The 18,841-nt window shown below is 38.6% G+C and overlaps 2 protein-coding genes across 2 annotated transcripts; one reads left to right on the top strand and one right to left on the bottom strand.

Annotated features, from left to right (window-relative positions):
* The first annotated feature begins 207 nt into the window (after positions 1–207).
* LOC112289048 (uncharacterized) lies at positions 208–6,205 on the top strand. The gene is made up of 13 exons (XM_024533980.3): positions 208–1,740; positions 2,075–2,249; positions 2,468–2,551; positions 2,766–3,007; positions 3,318–3,552; positions 3,750–3,829; positions 3,949–4,033; positions 4,247–4,378; positions 4,592–4,711; positions 4,951–4,998; positions 5,190–5,274; positions 5,492–5,545; positions 5,729–6,205. The coding sequence occupies exons 1-13, from the start codon at positions 1,493–1,495 to the stop codon at positions 5,911–5,913; spliced, it is 1,773 nt and encodes a 590-aa protein (XP_024389748.1). The 5' UTR covers positions 208–1,492; the 3' UTR covers positions 5,914–6,205.
* Positions 6,206–8,276: 2,071 nt separating this feature from the next.
* Positions 8,277–11,996, bottom strand: LOC112289053 (uncharacterized). Its single transcript, XM_024533992.3, has 4 exons — positions 10,755–11,996; positions 9,865–10,217; positions 9,162–9,729; positions 8,277–9,004 (listed from the first exon to the last, which is right to left on the bottom strand). The coding sequence occupies exons 1-4, from the start codon at positions 11,021–11,023 to the stop codon at positions 8,800–8,802; spliced, it is 1,395 nt and encodes a 464-aa protein (XP_024389760.1). The 5' UTR covers positions 11,024–11,996; the 3' UTR covers positions 8,277–8,799.
* Positions 11,997–18,841: the final 6,845 nt, after the last annotated feature.

Genomic DNA, 18,841 nt, shown 5'->3' with positions numbered 1-18,841 from the left:
TCACTCCAAAATGTAGCTTCGACGAGGAAGGCGAAGAATGGGCGACGAACTACTCTCTGTGGAGGGTTCCGTCATCAGACATCCCACCGGAGGGGACGAAGATGATGAACGATTCGTTGGGTAGTATTGGACGAGGGAGATGGACGATTCGTTGGGGAGGAGGATGAGGAATGGGAACTGTGGAGCCTCTGCCCCGAGCATGGAGCTGCGGAAGAAGTCGCACAATCGGCTGCTTCGTTCCACACTTTTCCGCCCGAAATCGCTTCTCCACGATTGCGCAGACAGTTCTTGCATCGATCCTCCCGTCTTCGTTCGCCTCCCGCGATTTGTTACGACCTTTGAGACGCCGAAATCGGTGTAGAACTGGGTTCTGGAGGGGGGGGGAGGGGGGGTTGGTCTGACACGCCGCGCGCCCTTGATTCCCGCCACTGTTCATCGCTTTGAGAGCATTAGTGGAGGGGTTTTCGATGACGTTGGCTGCACTGGATTGAGGCTCTTAGTCCCAAAGGGCTTGTGCAGATTGGGTTTGTTTAGGTTTGTTTAGGTTTGTTCGGGCTCTCGGTCTCTGCGGAATTCACGAAGGGGGAATTTGTGTTTTGAAAAGTGCGAGTTGAAAGAAACAGCGTCTCGGAGCGATTGTTGGGGTTGGTTCGGCTTCTGCTTGCGCTCATTTTTTTTCTCCTCGCTCCCTCGCTCATCATTCATCTGAAACTGCTGATAATGAGGTGAAGCTTGAGCTCGGGTGACGTTCTATTTGAGGTTTTTTTTAGGGTGGCCCTTAACCCTCTGGCGTTACTGGATCATCCTGTTGATATTGGGCCCATTTCGCGAGATAAAACCCTACCCTAACGCTGCTGGGTTACTTGTTTCGGGACGGATTCATGAGAATAAGGTGAAATTATGAGCAGGTGTAGGTGGTTTCTGGACTACTGGATTTTGTGAAAGCTTCTGCCTCTGATTAGCAGACATTCTGGTCTTAAGAATTGAGTTTGCAAGTGCGCATTAGTACGGTCCGTGGTTGTTTAGGGAGCGCCGGAAGTTTTGGCGGTCTCTAAGCCTGCTTGCTGGCTTCGTGAACCTAAGAGTCGCAGGTACTAATGTGATCGTAAGTACCTACGCGTGTTACTGCAAATATCCTTCTTCGTCGTACATGAATATGTTTTCGACTGAAACACAGCCATGGTACTCGAAATATTTGCCGCTGGAGAAATTACAAGTGCGTCGAAGAGTTACATGTGCTCGGTAATTTCACCTCGCTAGCTGGATTTGAGACTCAGGTGTGAAAACCCCGGCGAACGATTGGGAGCTTGGAAATATCAATGCCATTGAGATTGCGCATGGGATTAGACCTACCTGAGCTAAGGGAAGTCGCACCTGCTAAGAAGTAGAGATACAAAGCAGAGAGTAGAGCATAGGGGTACAGAGAGATGGTCTTGTGGTTTAACCGTATAAAGGATAGAGAGCAGTAGATAAGGCCGCAAGTAGGTCTGAGATGGAGCAAACAAGAAGTTGGTTTAATCGGTTCCAGTCTAGAGGTGACAGGCTGAAGAGCAGTGAATCCAAGAAGAATGGCTCGGGATCAGACAGTGGCAAGGACCTTGTGAAGACCGCTGGATCCGACCTGGATGCAGGTGAAGAGTTGCCATCTAGTATCACCAGGCAGAAAGTGGCAGCTGCGAAGCAGTACATTGAAAACCACTACAAATCGCAAATGAAGAATCTGCAAGAACGAAAATTACGGTAACATTGCTGAAATCAATTTCTTCTTTGTTGGCATTCTACCCCATGAAAGTTCGGTTCGTCTTTATTTTTGGGATCTCACGCTGATGAGACGTGGGTGTAAGGAGCACTTTCTGCAAACAGTGAGGAGGCTGGAGGTCCATGGGCTGCTTATTCTATTTCGTAAACACAAGATAACCCGGTGTTGAAATATTTTACATGATGAAATATAAACAACCTTATGAACACTGAGATATCTTAAGGGTTAAAGTTCAGAAGGCTGTTTTCTTGTGAGTCTTACTGGGTCCTTTTAGAATCTTAGTGCTCACGACAGTTGATGGGTGGACTTCCTCAGACGTTGGTCATTGGAGCGCAAGCTGGCAGATGCCGATGTTACAGAAGAAGAACAAAACAATCTTCTCAAGGACCTGGAGAGGAAAGAAACCGAGTATATGCGCTTGCAGCGCCACAAAATGGGAGTAGAAGATTTTGAGCTGTTAACTATTATAGGTCGTGGTGCATTTGGCGAGGTATCCTGTCCCTACACTACTTTTTTATTGACATGCCCCTTGGCGCTGTCAATAGTCCGAGTCCTGAAAGTGTTGCGTCATTGTTTCTTCTGTTCCAGTAAGAGCTTCGTCAGACTCTGTTGAAATCTCGAGCTTTTTTGTCGGAACCTTTGAAGCTATATTGGTTCATAGGTAATGTCTTTCTCAAGTAAATTAACTTATGTCTTATGTATGCTCAGGTGAGATTATGCAGGGAGAAATCAAGTACGACTGTGTATGCTATGAAAAAGCTGAAGAAGTCTGAGATGCTACGAAGAGGCCAGGTAATTCATGTGTATACGTTTAAGTTGTCTGTGTGATCTAATTTTTATTTGAAGTACCGGTTGCTAGAAGCATGGAACATTGAAGAAGCTGTAAAGCTCTAATCTTCACCTATTCCGTTGTTTTCATGCTTGATATGCATACAAGTTCTTAGGGAGTTTACCTTATCCTTCTTGTACTTAACCATGTGCTTTCAACGCAACGTGGTCTTGGCAGGTAGAGCATGTTAAAGCAGAGAGAAATCTACTCGCTGAAGTTGACAGCAACTGTATTGTGAAGTTGTATTGTTCATTTCAAGACGAGGATTACTTGTACTTGATCATGGAATACTTACCAGGAGGAGATATGATGACACTCCTTATGCGTAAGGATACACTTACAGAAGACGAAGCCAGATTTTATGTTGGACAATGTGTTTTGGCTATCGAGTCAATCCACAAGCATAACTACATACATAGGTATTTTGGGATGTCGTAATCCCTGCTTATAGTCATGAGGGGCTTAACTCCATAGGTTGTGAATAGCATGCTAGATTTTATCAACAGTTTTCTTTCCAGAGATAAATATAATTGCGTTGTTAGTGATCTTTTTAACTTGGACATTTTTAGAATCCCCACTACAGAATGCAGTTCAAATGAAGCTTATTACAAAGAAAATCCTGAGAATGTAGAGCTCTCTCGTACACATTGTTGCCTGCTTGTCTGAAAATTTTGCCTTGTTTCTTTTTACTCCTGTTTTCACTCCAATTTCTGCTGGTTTTTGTACCAGAGATATAAAACCTGACAACTTGCTCTTGGATAAGAACGGGCACATGAAGTTATCTGATTTTGGTCTTTGTAAGCCTTTGGACTGCTCAAACTTACCTGCGTTACAAGAGTACGAGCAAAGTCAGGATGTCGCTAGGGATCCCTTAGATCCCAGGCAGCACAGATCTGCATCCCCTGCACCAAGGCGAACACAACAGGAGCAGCTTCGACACTGGCAAAGGAATAGACGCATGCTGGTATGTTTACCTCTTCTTTTTCTGCGCATTCTTCTTTCCTCCAAACTACTCCTTGATCGTATGGTTAATAAATGGTATTCCAGTACCTGCGCGCGAGAATTCACGCGCGTACATTCTTTTTAGATATATGACCTGTGGTTTTTATTTTTCGACCACTAGTCAAACATCAAGTATTAATTCCAGGTTTTGCTCATCAGGCCTATTCAACAGTCGGCACTCCAGACTACATCGCTCCTGAAGTCCTGTTGAAGAAGGGTTATGGGATGGAGTGTGACTGGTATGTGACAAGTCGTTCTCCTGAATCTTTCTCTTTTTATCCTTGGCTCATGATGTACTTGCTTAGCTTGATAAAGTTCTTGTTGTGTTCAAAAAGGTTGAACGTAAGTTTTCCTACAGGTGGTCACTTGGAGCAATCATGTACGAGATGCTAGTTGGCTACCCTCCATTTTACTCTGACGAACCTATGACAACTTGTCGCAAGGTGTGCAACAACCTTTACTCATTTACATGGGTTCATTCATTTTTTCCAAAAGCTCTATAAATGGATGTGGTGCTTTTAGTTTTGCAAATCTCAGGTTTGTAACCTGAGCAGCGTATTACCAAATTTCTGGTATGATCTTAGCTGCAAGTATTAGACTGTAAGCATTGGGTTATGCTTGGTGCTTGAAAGTCTGGGATATGTGGGATGGAGTAGATTGTCAACTGGAGAAATAACTTGAAGTTTCCGGACGAAGCGAAGCTAACACCAGAAGCGAAAGATCTTATCAGTAGATTGCTGTGTGACGTGGAGAACCGTCTTGGCACCAGGGGTGTCCCTGAGATTAAGGTGTGTTGGCTTTGTGAAAAAGCTAACCTTAACACAAATATTAAAATTTTATTTTTTATTTCATGTAAGCTGACTGCTGCAAACCTGCGTTGTGCTCTTAACTCTTGGAAACTGTCTGATTGCGTAAGGTCCGATTAAGAATATAGCATCTTCTTTTCTGAACACTTCTGTAATCCCAAGTCTCACATACCACTGTGATTGTGGTGGCCGCAGAATCATTCGTGGTTCAAAAACCATGGATTGCCTTGGGATAAGCTGTATGATATGGAGGCAGCTTTTAAACCCGAGGTGAAAGATGAGCTGGATACTCAGAATTTTGAGAAGTTCGAAGAGGTTTACCATCATTCCTGTCCAACCTAATCGATTATCTTACACATGGCCTAGGGGTATCTGATACTGGTCTAGATTGTGCGCACCGATGTCTACTCACATCTTAGAAATCTCTGGTTCTTAAACAACCTTGTTGTGGTCCCATGTTGTAGTGAGGGAGTATAACCTTCTCTAGTACTCTATAATGATCTGTTTTTATTAGACTAAGCTCAACGACGCTCATTGAAACTTGATATTTGCAGAGCGACTCTCAGATACCATCATCTACAAGATCAGGACCATGGAGAAAGGTACACATATCTCTCAAATATTCTAAGATTTATCTTACCTAGGCTGCTGCAAGTTGAATAGCTGGTGGCCTTGGTCAGCGCCACAGAGCACATTTTAGGTTAGAATTGCATGTTTGTAAGTCACTGGAGTGTCGAATGGCTTCAAGTCTAGAGGAATAGGGAATATTCAACATCAGGGTTTATGAGCGCAGATGCTGTCATCGAAGGACGTGAACTTCGTGGGGTACACTTACAAGAATTTTGAGATTGTCCAGGATGCCAATGTTCCTGGAATTGGTAGGTTCCTGAACACAGTTCGAAAATCCTGAAGTTTGTTTTCTGCTGGAGCCGTATTGCAGAGTCTTGCATGAATCAGAGGAAATTCATTTTTTTTAGGTCGCCTGCCTACTCTGTTTATTGCAGTGACGTAACGCGTTTTTTTTTCATATATCTTTGTCTAAATTTTTGTGTTTCTTGTTGGGCATTGTTGCTAATTGATATATTTCTTGAACAGCGGAGTTAAAGAAGAAGGGCAAGCCAAAGAGGCCATCCATCAAGACACTCTTCGGTGAGATACTTCTCTTTTACACGCTGGTTTGTGCGATGTCCTTTTTTAGTAATTGGATCGTTCTTTTTATTTTTTCTTGGTTTTGTTTTGTTTTTTTTGTTTGTTGGAATAATGTTATACAATGGGCTCCTGATCTTATCTGGTTGTTGCAGCTTAAACATGTGCACGTGTTCTGTTTTGTAGATCCAAATGGAGGTCCAAATGGCCACATTCAAGGCAGCTTTCTCTGCCACTTACCTACACCTATTGAGATATCAGAGAGTCCAGAGACTTCACCATCTGGCAGCATTTCATCTCCCGCCCATCCGAACTCGAGCTATTACAAACCACCACCTCCGTTGTATCCATATCAAAGTCATGCCCGATAGCTAGTTTTCTACCCCTCTATTCATTTCAAAGCATTGTGCGATTGCCAGGCACCCAGTAACACGCCTGCATGCCTACTTTACTCTGATGTTCACAGTTCTGTATCTCGTTCCAAAGGGCTCACTACAGGACTGACATGAAGATGTATTTAAGACTTAATCGATATGACAAGTGGGTTGAGTGTAAATGGTCTACATTTAGGTACAATCTTTCTTTCAGGTTGATTCATTTGAAGCGATCTCTGTCTCTGAAGTTGGCCAGAGCCAGTAAATAAAGTGCATCAAAATACAATCATAGACGCGACCGTGTGATCATGGCATACTAGACTGCCGTGTGAAGTAAATTTGTGCATAAGTCTTTTGCTCCAAGCTTACACCCAGGTCCTCGCAATGCTCTTGCCACTTGCTTTTGTCTTCCATTGAAATCATCGTTACCATTAGAAATTGCGTGTTGTGATGGATGTTCTCAATCCACGAAGGTTTCTGTACTTGGCTAGTGCGGACTTACATCTACAGATGTTTCGAACATTTTTTTGACTTTAGCGAGTTTTTTTAGCTCATTACGAACCAAAGCACCAGCCAGGTTGCAGGCCTCGGACAGCTGCAAACCTGCAGTTCCAAGAGCTTTCGGAGTAGTTGGTAAGCATTACACTTGATGTGCATGTGGGTCCGTACTCAACAAAACAAAATCTTCTGTGGGACCAACTCTTATGTAGGACAGAAACTACTCACCTCAAACTCCTGTTTTCCCCTCCATGATGCAGCTTCGCAAAGACCCTTTCTACAGACTAATGTATTGTCTCACTCCCGCGTTTCTTACCGCATGAGATTGGACTTCCAGTTCCACAGCCCAATGTTGAGAGTTGAATCTTATGACCTTTGCATGCACTGTGTGTGGTGCTCAAGCTCAGCACACAAATTTTAAGCCAACCCCATAAGAGTTTCCAGACAGCTTTGTGTTGGCATTCCCGCGCTAATCACAAAGCGAAGTGAAGTCAACATTCACCTCCAAAGTGGCCTACAAAGTTTGTATACTTTGGTGGATTGATGAAAGAGTTATTGGGGAGCGAAAATGCGAAGCATGAACAATTGGCAATTTACGTCATAAGGGTGAAACGAAGCATTTGCTTCATGCTGCGGAAAGACTTGGCAATGGATTAGGTAGAGTAGATATATATAATGTTTTTTTATGTATAATAAAGTTATTTATTCAATATTACTTAATATTAACTTTTAGACTTCTTTTTTAATACATTTAGTTAAATAAGTTGACATTTACAATACAGCACAGATGTGGTTCAACTATATTGCTAGTATTTATCTATTCCCAAGAACAAACACATTGTTTTTTGGTTTCTTTAAATGAATATGACACCATCACATACACACCATCTATACTTCCAAGTATGTCAATTTTAGTATGTATATTTTTTTATAGAACATCTATCTGTTTCATGGTTTTAATGTCAATCGGACAAATCATCTCCGCTCTCCGTCAGACTGCCTAGACTAGAGTTGTTCGTCTTTCGAGGGAATTCCAACCCAGTTAATGGCTTCATTTGTGACTACCACACCACACAGATAAATAGATAGAAGCATTCATAGGTAGACAGATACACACACACACACCCATGGACATGGACAGATAGATAGACACATACACAGATAGCCAGAAAATTAGACACATACACAAATGGACAGATAGATATACAGACAGATAGATACCTACCTGCACGGATTCATAATCGAGAAGGATGGAGATCCGGGAAGCTCTCAACAAACTTGGTTGCACGGGAGCTACCTGATGCCCTTTGTTGACTTGGTGACCAGTGCACGATTCTACATTTCCCATTTCTTTTTAACTTCTGTTGCTCCTTTTTCTCTGGCTTTATTACAGGAGTCAGTGAGATCATACCCATCGCCTGCCTGCACAGTCTGCGAGGAGAGGATGTGGAGCTACGGCCCCCAGGTTTACCGAACACAGTCGTCAGGTCCACCTGGTATTGCTGACTGCACAGGCTTCGATGGAATTATGCTCCCGTCATTCCACAACTAATCTTATCTCATCGTTGCTTAAACTACACCCGAAATGTAGATTTAAAATTGGGGTTATCTTCTTTCCCTCAGCAGTAGGGATCTATTGAGCAGTGCCAACAGCCTCTTTCCCATGAAGTAGTTCAGTTATATTTTCTTGGGATTATCAGTGCAGCTATGGCGTCTGCAGCTGTTAAACTAATCCATAAACAGTGCAGCTAAAAGTATCTTACAGTTTTTTCGCTGACTCTGCTACAACTTTCTGTGTAACCAGTTCCCGAGGGGGAGAGACAAGGACGACAAGACAGGCAAGCATGTTGAAAGCAAGGACATCGGAAAGCGGAGGCCAAACATGGAGGTCTGTATCGGTCATTGATCAGAGGAACAAGGTGTGTACACAAGAGGAAAGACCATGGTGTAGAACTCGATGGTCATCCGTTACAAGGACCTAAATAATGACCTCCCCTCCGCACCTAAGAAATATATGATTACTCCTGAGTTCCTAAAAGCTGGCAATTCAGGAACTCCAACCTGATGTACAGCCCGTCATTGAAGCGAGTACGATTTAACTTCGCACACAAACCAAAAGATTTCTCACTCTATCGCCCAAGGAGCCTGCCTCTAAAATTTTGTATGGGAGGGGTTGAGGAGGTTCGTCACCCAGCCACATAAAAGGGTAGGCTCCGCCTGGATCGGTCGCTTCACTTAAAAGATGGAAGAAACCAGAGGGAAATGTAAGCGTGTGTTGTCCAATTCTAAATATAAAAAAATATGATAAAGTACTACATGCACATATTGCAAAGAATTCTGAGAACCTAATAGAGTCAATGGCACGCCATTGTACAGGGTGTCATCTCATCTGGCCAAAACCAGTGGATTGTTCCAGGAAGCGAAGGCAGCACGTGGGGACTTGTTGGCATAGTCAAGATGATCAATTGATACACCCAATGTTGTCAATGTGTCCCTGAGCTGCTGGACTCTGGATGGACAACTTATGACTGCATCCACACCTGCTTCTGCATCCCTCTGCTTCAAGCATTCCATACTTGACATGTCCCATCTGCACATGAAAATTTCAAATATCATCCACTAATAAATGACAGCTTTCCTGAAACAAGGAATAACGTGATCAAATCTACCATTTTCTAGAGTAAAATTCTTCAACAGTACTGCATGCACCCTGATCTTTAACATGAAGAGCATGAGAAGAATTATACCTGTCTACATCAGTAACAGCCACGATGAGAACAGGTGTAGTCAAGCAACTGTTCCCCGGTTCAGACTGTTCCTTGCGACGAATCTCACGAACTAGGCTATAATTCTCAGATCTTGCAAGAGAGAGACTGACGAAGATTACAGAGAAGCCTTCAGGATCTTGCATACTCTGCTCAAACCGCCACTTCGCTTCAGTTCCACTGCACGCGCAGGAGACTTCGAAGCCACAACGTTCCAGCATAAGAGTAAGAGATTTGCGACCACGCTGTCGTGGATCCACAACCATCACCCGGGCACGGGTCAAGCTGCTTGGTTCTAAAACGCTGCCGACGTTCACTACCATGGACTGGGAACCTTGATCACTCTTGCACCAATCTTGGGAGCACACAGACGTGCCCTCCCCTTCCAACTGCATACGCACTTGGTCAGCAAATATGTTCCTCTGGGCAGCAAACATCTCCATAGAGCAAACACCCTTGTCCGAGTATGGAGAAGGAGGCTGCTCCAATGCTGCCAGGAACTGGTCCTCGCTGTCTCGCGGGCTGCCACCGTCGTTACTAAGCTCATCATCTGCGGCAGTAAGCGAGTAAATATCAGCGACTCGTCGTGCTGTAGCGAATTTATGCAAAGTTATATGCAGAAAACATGCGAAGGGCCACTCTGAGCACGACAACCACAATGTACAGAAAGGCACCTGTCCTTTACCTTCGAGATCGAGGTGGCTGACTTCGTCTACGGCCTTGACGTTGCAATTCACCTCAAAGCCAGATTCTTTGGTCTCAGGTGCGCCAATAGGCATAATAACACAGATCGTTCCAGAAACCGCACGCTTGCCAACACCTGGAGGGCTCGCAGATACGAGTACTTTGATGTCGTGTCCCCATTTCGTCTTAAGATCCCAAACTTCCTGAGAATTTCTTTGGTCATCAAGTGCACCTTTAAGAATACACTCCCCCAAGTTTCTTCGTCTGGAAGAGGGGACACCAAATAACACGTCGAGAAACCTTGGCATGGCAAAAATTTCCGACTCTGTCCACCCGGTCAGATCTGCCGCACGTCTGCAAATAGGGTACGAAGGCTGATTTCAATACACAGAATTCCTCCACCAGAAGCACAATTACTGTACCCGAGCAACAAGAAACACCAAGGGAAAGAACTTAAGAACCACCTTGCGCCGCGAGAGACTACGATCCCATAGTTTTAAAGACAACAGTAAGAGCCCAAGGTTGCGATCTAAACTATCTGCGTTGTTCAACACTAAGAACGAGGAACACTAAGTAACTGATAAGTGCAGTATTTATTCCTTGTAGCAGAGAGATGCTGAAGCACCACGAAAGATAGAAGCTATCGAGAGAGCAAGGCCAAGTTTACCCAGATTCAACGAAAGTGGTAGGCCTAGGAGTCACTTCGGACCACCCGTAGCATGACAATGCTTACTTCATCTACAGGAAAACTACGCATCCTCGGATAACTAACCCAGTGGCTTCCAGAGGCAGAAGTCTCACGACGAAGTAGCCATCATCTCTGTGTGAGCGATATCGCTGTAGACCAAAGCAAACAGAAGCGCGTAAGAACACAATAAATGAAGCACTCACTTGTTCCAGAGAAGGCAGCGCATGTCGAAGTCAACATTAAACATGGGCACGGGTATCTCGTCGCCATGGAGGAGAGAATGACAACCCACAATTTTTTCAGACACAGGAACCGTGTGCTGACCCGCGAGCTCCATTACAAATTCCACTGCAGCCCGCTGGTGGTCTCCATCATCTGCAACCCTGGGACTTCGGTTCTCCATGGCAGGGAAAGGTCCTCCCCAGGTAGTGCGCAGTGCACCCACCCGCTTGTACCCTGTTTCGAGAAACATCGCTGGATCTCTTACCAGAATCCAAAAATATTCGCGCCACACAATCGCGGGTTCAAAGATAATCTCCTCTTCAGATTTACCTCACTCTCGATCTATCACCTCACTTTCCTCACCCCTCACACGCAACCCGAGTCTCACACCTCTTCTTTCCTGGCAGCAAGAATCCACGAACTCTCCCTTCGTATAGGCGTTGCGCACGCTGCATTGGTAAATTATGAACCATTCGTCGATCACTGCATTGGTAGATTGAATATTTTGTGCATTCGTGCATTGGCTCGCCAACTCTTCTCAAAGCCCGGAACCCTCTCTTCCTCGATCTCCAACTCGAAAACAAGAGGGGAGGGGGATTTGATATATATGAACCCGAAACTCAGCCTTTGATAGAGAACTGAAATCTGATCACCCAGACGTCGTGCAATTCCTCTAAGAACGTCAACACGGCACACAAGTCGGATTGTACCACGCGAACCAAGCTCGCCCACTTTCGTCAACTAACGTGAAACGCTCACTGAATTGGCAAATTCGATCACATTCAAGTACTCGCAAACCCAATGCCTCACAAACCCTTCCACCCACTTCGTCCTCGATTACCACAACACTCTCCTCCCAATCCCTCCCCTAACAAACCACCCATAACACACAAACCGCCAAGCAGCACAACCTCCTATCCTCACACACACGCTCCCCCCACGTTCAAACTATCGCAAAAAAACGATGGAACGGGGAGTGCCCTAGCCCGCACTCGTCAGCTAGATCTATGCTTCGCACTCCACAGAGCTTCTCAACTGAGCCGATCCAGGGCTCTCTAAGATGTGCTATGGAAACGATATCAACGATGAAAGCTATGAAACCGGGCGAATTTGCCGCAAAGCTGGGGGGGACGGGGGGATGCAAGCAAAGTATGCAAAGTAAGCAAACAAACGATGAAAGGGGGGCTACAAGACAGACAGAGACAAGTGAGTAAAGATAGATGTGTAGATCAAGTGAGACACAGGTTTCCGTGTGTGCTCGTCCTTATAGGCCCCCCTTCCTTCTCGTCCAACGCCACAAGTGTCGCCCAACGGGCCCCCAAAAATTTCCGCCCCTGCTGCCCGGCTGCCCAGGCGTGTGGCCCGGCGCTTCACGACAAGCCATTTGCCGTATTATTATTCAGTTTGCGGCTCTTATTTTAACCCCGCCCGGGTCCCACCTCGCCCCCTCGCCCGCGCAGCCATTCCAGCCCCCAACCGACGAACAGAGACGCTCGGATGTCGTCGACGACCACGACGACAACGACGAATGTTGTTTATTCCGCTTCTCTTCTTTCTTTCTTTTTGCTTTTTGGCCTGAATTTTATTTTTCCTTTGCCTTTTGTCTTTAACCTCGTGGGAACAACCTCCTCGCCAAGTAACCTACAAAAATCAACGAAAAAAGGAAATGTGGAGTGGTAATAGAAAAAAAGAGAAGGGACTTGATTTTCTAGGAAATCTTTTTGTTTCTTTTTTTGTCTTTTTGTGATGTGGGGTGGTTGGAGATGGTGGTTTAGGGAGGGGTGGGAATTTAATGGCTTGTTATTGGGTCATTGGATTCTCTTCCAAAAATAATCGTGTTGGTCTCTTTACTAATGAAACAATTTGTATTGTCCCACATTCTTGCGCTCATCTCCTTTTTACATTTCCCAGTATGTTTCATAATTCACCATGTGTTGTATTCTTTGTTGTTTTCTTTGTCCTCATATGCTGGAACAGTCTTTTTGTTGTTGGCCTTGCAAGATAGTTTATGAGCAATTCTAAAGAAAAAACACAAAAGAAGGTGCTGGAGTGTGCCACAAACTAGTGTGGGACAAAAATATACTTGGCTATGTGTGAAAAGATCAACTATAAATAAATAAATGCATAAAACTGGTTGTTTGTTTGTGTGAAAATTTGTTCTCTCAATTGCAATATAAAATAATTGGTGGTAGGATTTGAACGAGCTATTGAGCTTGCCAAATACTAGACCATGCATGAATGATTGGTCATGATTGGTATAAACAAAATTTTGTTTTTTAAAACTCAATAAAAATTTCCGTCAAATGAGTTTGTTTTATCTTTCTAATAATAAAAAGTAGCTAACAAGATTCAGTGGAACTTCTTCTTTTCTTTTCTTTCCCTTTTCTTTTACTCTCTCTCTCTCTCTCTCTCTCTCTCTCTCTTTATATATATATATATGATGCGTACCTCCAACAACATCACCAAGCATCAACCATATTTTTTCTAATTTCATGATACTAAATGTATTACATCTTATTACTTATCCAAGAAAAAATATATTCCTTTTAGAGATCTTCATTTCGAATTTGATTATACATGTTGAAGGTTGTAAAGATCTACATCATTTTTTAATTACTTATTAAACAAAAAGTTTTCAAAATAATATATATTGATTTCTATTTGATATCTTGTTGAAACAAAATCTGTAACAAGGTTTTTATTAAACATAAAAATAAAAATAAATTTTTTTCTTTTGTACTAGCTTGCTATTAAATCTCATTGATGAAATACCCAATTTGATTCTTTATAAATTTGTACGATTTTTGAAAGGTTAGTATGTATGTTAATTAATATCATATGTGTAGCGACATACAAGATATTATAATTTGTTACAACACCACCTTAAATCTAAGATTTCTTTCACCTTAAAATCTCAATCAGTATTTATTTTAACAAGAAGATGTAGTGGTTTCTGCTTTTTTGGTATTTTAAATTATTTATAATATTTTGAAGATAGAAAAAATTAAGAATTATAAATCTTAATCTTCATTGATTTGGATAATCACGAATAAAAATAATCAGTGCAACAAAGTTCCACTCCAAAGATGGCTTCAATTTTTTATAGTCTAATTTGTTGTATAAATTGGTTGTTTTTTCACAAAAGGTAAAATTAACTATATTTTCATAAAGAATGTATATATATATATATATATATATATATATATATGATTAAATAAAAGGAAAACGTTAATTTTTTTTATTAGATAGATTTGTAATCCACATTAAGGTTATGAAAATTGCCTTGAAAAAATCTTTGATTACAAGATTGTGAACTTGCAAAATGTACAAAATAAATTTATTTAAAAAAAAAAAAAAAACAAATAAAAAACAAATAAAATAAAAATGTTGTTTTTAAATTTCCTTCTTTTTTTCTTTTTTTCTTTTTTTGTATATACAATACTATACAAATTAATATAATTAGCTTCTACATTTGATGCTATATCTTTTTCATGAAACAAGTTCTAAAGGTTTTGTTGAATGTAACATATCATATTTTTAGGAAGTCATATTGAGCTTAAAATGCATGTAGTAAGACTTTACTTTAAAAAATTAAACATCTTTTTAAGAAAAAATTATTTTTCTTTAAATGAAAATATATTTAGTTTATAATAAGAATTACACCAAAAAAAAATTAAAAATATTAAGAATATTTTAAAAATATTCTATTGAATCTTATTACAGTATAGCTTTAAATTTATAAATAAATAAATAAGTATGTATATATATATATTTATTTATTTATTTAATACAAATTTACAATAATTATTTTAAAAAATAAATAGAATACAATATAAATAATTATAATTATAATCTAAAAATATTATTAAAGTCTACATAATTAGAAGTCTACATGAAAGTTTTTAAAGAACCACAAAATAATAAATGATAAGTTTTCAGAGTAGAGGATGTTTCTAAAGTAATTTTCTAATTTTATAATAAATGACTATAGATTCGTGGTATGTCTTAAGACATTTGTATATCTGACATCTTTTTAAAATCTTCTACAAAATTTTATAAAATAGATGTTAGCAAACTAACATATTTTTATTTAATTCTACTTATTTAAGTGGTTTAAATTTTAATAAAAACTAAATAATATAATCCAAATATAGTTATATTCTTTAAAATAGATGTCTTAAAGACCTGAAATATAATAAAAGCAAGTAAAATTAAACCATCTTCATTTTTTGTGAGTAAAATCACTTTTTAATAATTTCATTGCACCTTTTAGAAAAAAAATATTTTACTAATGATTAAGACTATTTACACACATTAAAAAAACTATTAATAAAGAAATATATAGCATAATTAAGATTAAGATTTTAAAACTTGTATATAAATATAAAAAATAAGAAATTAAACTTTTTATAAACAAGCAAAAAAAATAACATTAATTTTTTAAAATTCTAATATCATATATAAAGTTTTTTGTTCTAATATGTAAATCTTTACTTATTTTATTATAATATTAATAATAATAATAAATAAATAAACAAATCAAAGATGTCAAGTAATTTAAAGCATCTTTAATATGTGTTGTAAATAAAGATGAAATTTGGAAACTAAATTTTGTTTATGAAAGGCATTATTTTTTATATTTATATATAAATTTTTTTCATTCTAACTAATTAATTTATTTATTTTTTACTAATTAATTTAAATTAAAATATTTTTAAATTGAAAATAAAAAAAATTTCATAAAAATATATTGATAATATTGATATTATTCAATTTCTCAATTTTAAATAATTAAAAAAATTACTATAAATTTACAAATACATCCAATAGTATTTTTTTAATTATTTTGCAATGAGTTTTAGATACATATAACTTAAAATATGTTTTTTGTGAGTTCTAATTAAACCAAAATAATTAATTTACTGCCAGAATATTATGAAGTCCTCCAAATGTAGAAAAATATATTAAATAAGAAGAAGATGTGTCTTGATTCTTTTGTATGGAGATGTAACACATGATAGAATTTTATTTTCTTTATTTGTCAGTATACTCTTCAACCAAGCTTTTTGATGTACATTATTAAAACACATTTTTTTGATGAAATCTTGCTTAAATTTGTTTTTGTTTGTTTTGTAGAGGAAATGAGAGAGCAAAGAAAAAATATAAAATTTAGTAGAATACAAGAAATCTAAGTCCACTTCAAAAGATAAATTTAATACTACATTTATTAACTATATCATGCATCCAGTTTTGATATTGATATTTTATTAAGGAAGTTATACTTATGTTGTGGACATTGCAAATAGAAGTTAATACTTCTTAATTTTAGTTTCTATTTAACAATGTTTTTAGTTAGTGGCAAAAACATAATGGAAGCTTGTTGGTTGGCTACTAAATTTCAAGATCATACCAAACTTGTTTATTTGGTACAAGTTATGACCAAATGTATTAGAACATACAAAGTTTTATATTTGTATGTTGTACCAAAGTTGTATTTATATACTTTGCAAAATTTAAAGTAAACAAGAATCTCTTACAAAATGGCCAAAACTCGGCAATCCAAAACCTAAAAACATATGTTATTTTGCTGCTATGAAGAAGCCCCACATGGTACAATCCTATTATCATGCTTTTGTACTTGGCATCAATTTATGCCAAAGCCATTTGAGAGGGCATTCATTCAATTCTCAATCCACATCCAATGACTCACATAGAATAGACTCCCCCCCCTGTGTTCAGGTTTGTGGAGCTTTTACATGAATTGGTATTAATAATTTCAAGTGTTTGTTATAACAAGTGTGCAAGGGATGGGAAAAGAAAGGTACCCTAAGCAAGCAAGCAAAGCAAGCTCAAAGAATGTGTGCCCCACCACCACCCCCATTTCCCATTAATAATCTGCTACTGAGGTACAACCCAATATCAATATCTCTCTATCAAGTACATTCCCACATTGCCATCACTTTGGCCTTCACAATTGCCATGAGAATTACCACCTGGGAAATTTTGATGTGTTTGGTAGATTTCACATTTATTGGCACATGCAATGTTTGGAGAAAAAACACACACACACAAATAAAATAAATAGACAAATGAATGAATAAATAATCACACACACACACATGCACACACAAAAATCACAAGCAATGTCATGGCAAGAGACCTTCCATATATATATACATATATATATATATATATATATATATTCATAATCAACACTATTTTGTTTTCTCTCTTTCTTTTTCTTCCTTATGGGCAGCAATCTTCATGTGGCTCGTTTGCCCTTGTGGGTCCAAGATTCACTACAAGGACATATTATTCTTTGCTAAACCCGACAAAAGATTTTAAAAATAATAACAATAAAATTTAAATACACCAATGTGGGACTCTACAGAGGATGTCTTTCTGAGACAGGGAGGGTTTGTCAATGATTCTTCAGGGCATGTCTGTGACAAGCTTTCTGTTTCTATGAATCCCAATGTTGCTTTCATTTTCAAATATAAACTTACAAATTTGATTGTAATGAAATATATTGTTCAGATGAAGAAAACAAATATGGAGGAACAACAGCAGTCTCTTAGCTTTCTGCTATTTGTGTGGCCATTTCTAATTATATTTTAGTGGCAACCATGTTTAAGATTATTACATGTTATCCTTGTCCACAGCTAGTTTTGAAAGTTGAATTGTGTTATTCTACCTTATCATGGAATGGTATTAATTATTGTATCACTTAAAATTTGACAAATAAAATTCTTGCTCATTAAACATATGGAAACTATCTGAAAATATTTCCTATGTCTTTTTATCATTTTATAAAAACATATGTTTTGATACCAATGTGGCATATCATCAATGGTTATGTTTTTATGCTACCAAATATAATTATAGGGGATGGAATGAAAGTATTATGGATGAACTTGAAACTTCCATAGAAACCTGTGTGTGCCTTTCAGTAAGTTATCATATAGATTAAAATGAGAAATTAATTAATTAATTAATTAAATTGTGGTATGGGGTCATGGCCCCTGAAGTTGAAACATAAAAATCTGTTCTTATTTTAGATAACCAAATAATAAATGCAATTGTTTACCATACTTAATATTGTTACATTATCATACCAGAAAAAAAAAAAAAAAAACGCCAGAAACGATAAAATATCTATTTATTTATTTTTAAATTGCAAACATTATATATCAAAGGATGTTGGGGGCATCAAATTTTACTGGTATAGATTTATATGGACTATTTGGCTCTTATAACAATAAATAAATAAAATAATGAAATTTATTTAAAGCCCACTAAGGCTGAAAAGCTTTATGTGATCAAGTCTCAAAGATCTCAAACATTAGTTGAGCTTTCATTTGGTCAATAGATCTCACTGCATGAGAGCATTTTTTTGTATTATTCTGTTTGTTTGTTTGTTGGTTTGTTTTTTTGTTTTTGTTTTTTGTTTATTTTGCTTTTGGGAGACATTATGTACAATGAAGAGGAAGATGGCTCTGAATTTTGGGAACATGAGAGCATCCTTCTCTTTTTGTTTCAGATTTTGCCTTTTTGTGGCTCTTTGGAAGCTGAAGGATATTGGTGCCCTGATTCTATTTTTGAATAATTGAGAAAAATATATATATATACATATATAATAAATGTGGCTGAAGTACTAGAAAGTTAAGCAATTGTATAAATAAATTAAATTGGGCTATCGTTTTAGATAAGTTAATTCGATATATATATATATATATATATATATGAAGACAGTCCTGTGCACATTTCTCATGAGGACGGAGGTTGAATTCCATGGCTACAATTTAAAATTACAACCCTGCATGTGGTGTTAATTTCCAATGTTATGTATTAACCCATTTGTTTATGCCTCGATGGGTGTCGTTGTCATATTTACAAAATATCACACACCTACAACAATAGCCGGGCTTCATTTATTTCCATCCCTCCTGATTGAATTTGGTCACCTTGAGAATAAAAGATCAACCCCAGGTAGCAGCCAAAACGGTTTTATTTGATTTGTTTTATTCTGCAGACATTCATTGGGGTTCATGACAGCAAGAGGCTTTCA

Source organism: Physcomitrium patens, chromosome 1 (assembly GCF_059467195.1).
Source record: "Physcomitrium patens ecotype Gransden chromosome 1, ASM5946719v1, whole genome shotgun sequence".
Classification (NCBI taxonomy): Eukaryota; Viridiplantae; Streptophyta; class Bryopsida; order Funariales; family Funariaceae; genus Physcomitrium; species Physcomitrium patens.
Note: the sequence above shows the minus strand (reverse complement) of the source record. Positions and strands in the feature narration are given on the sequence as shown.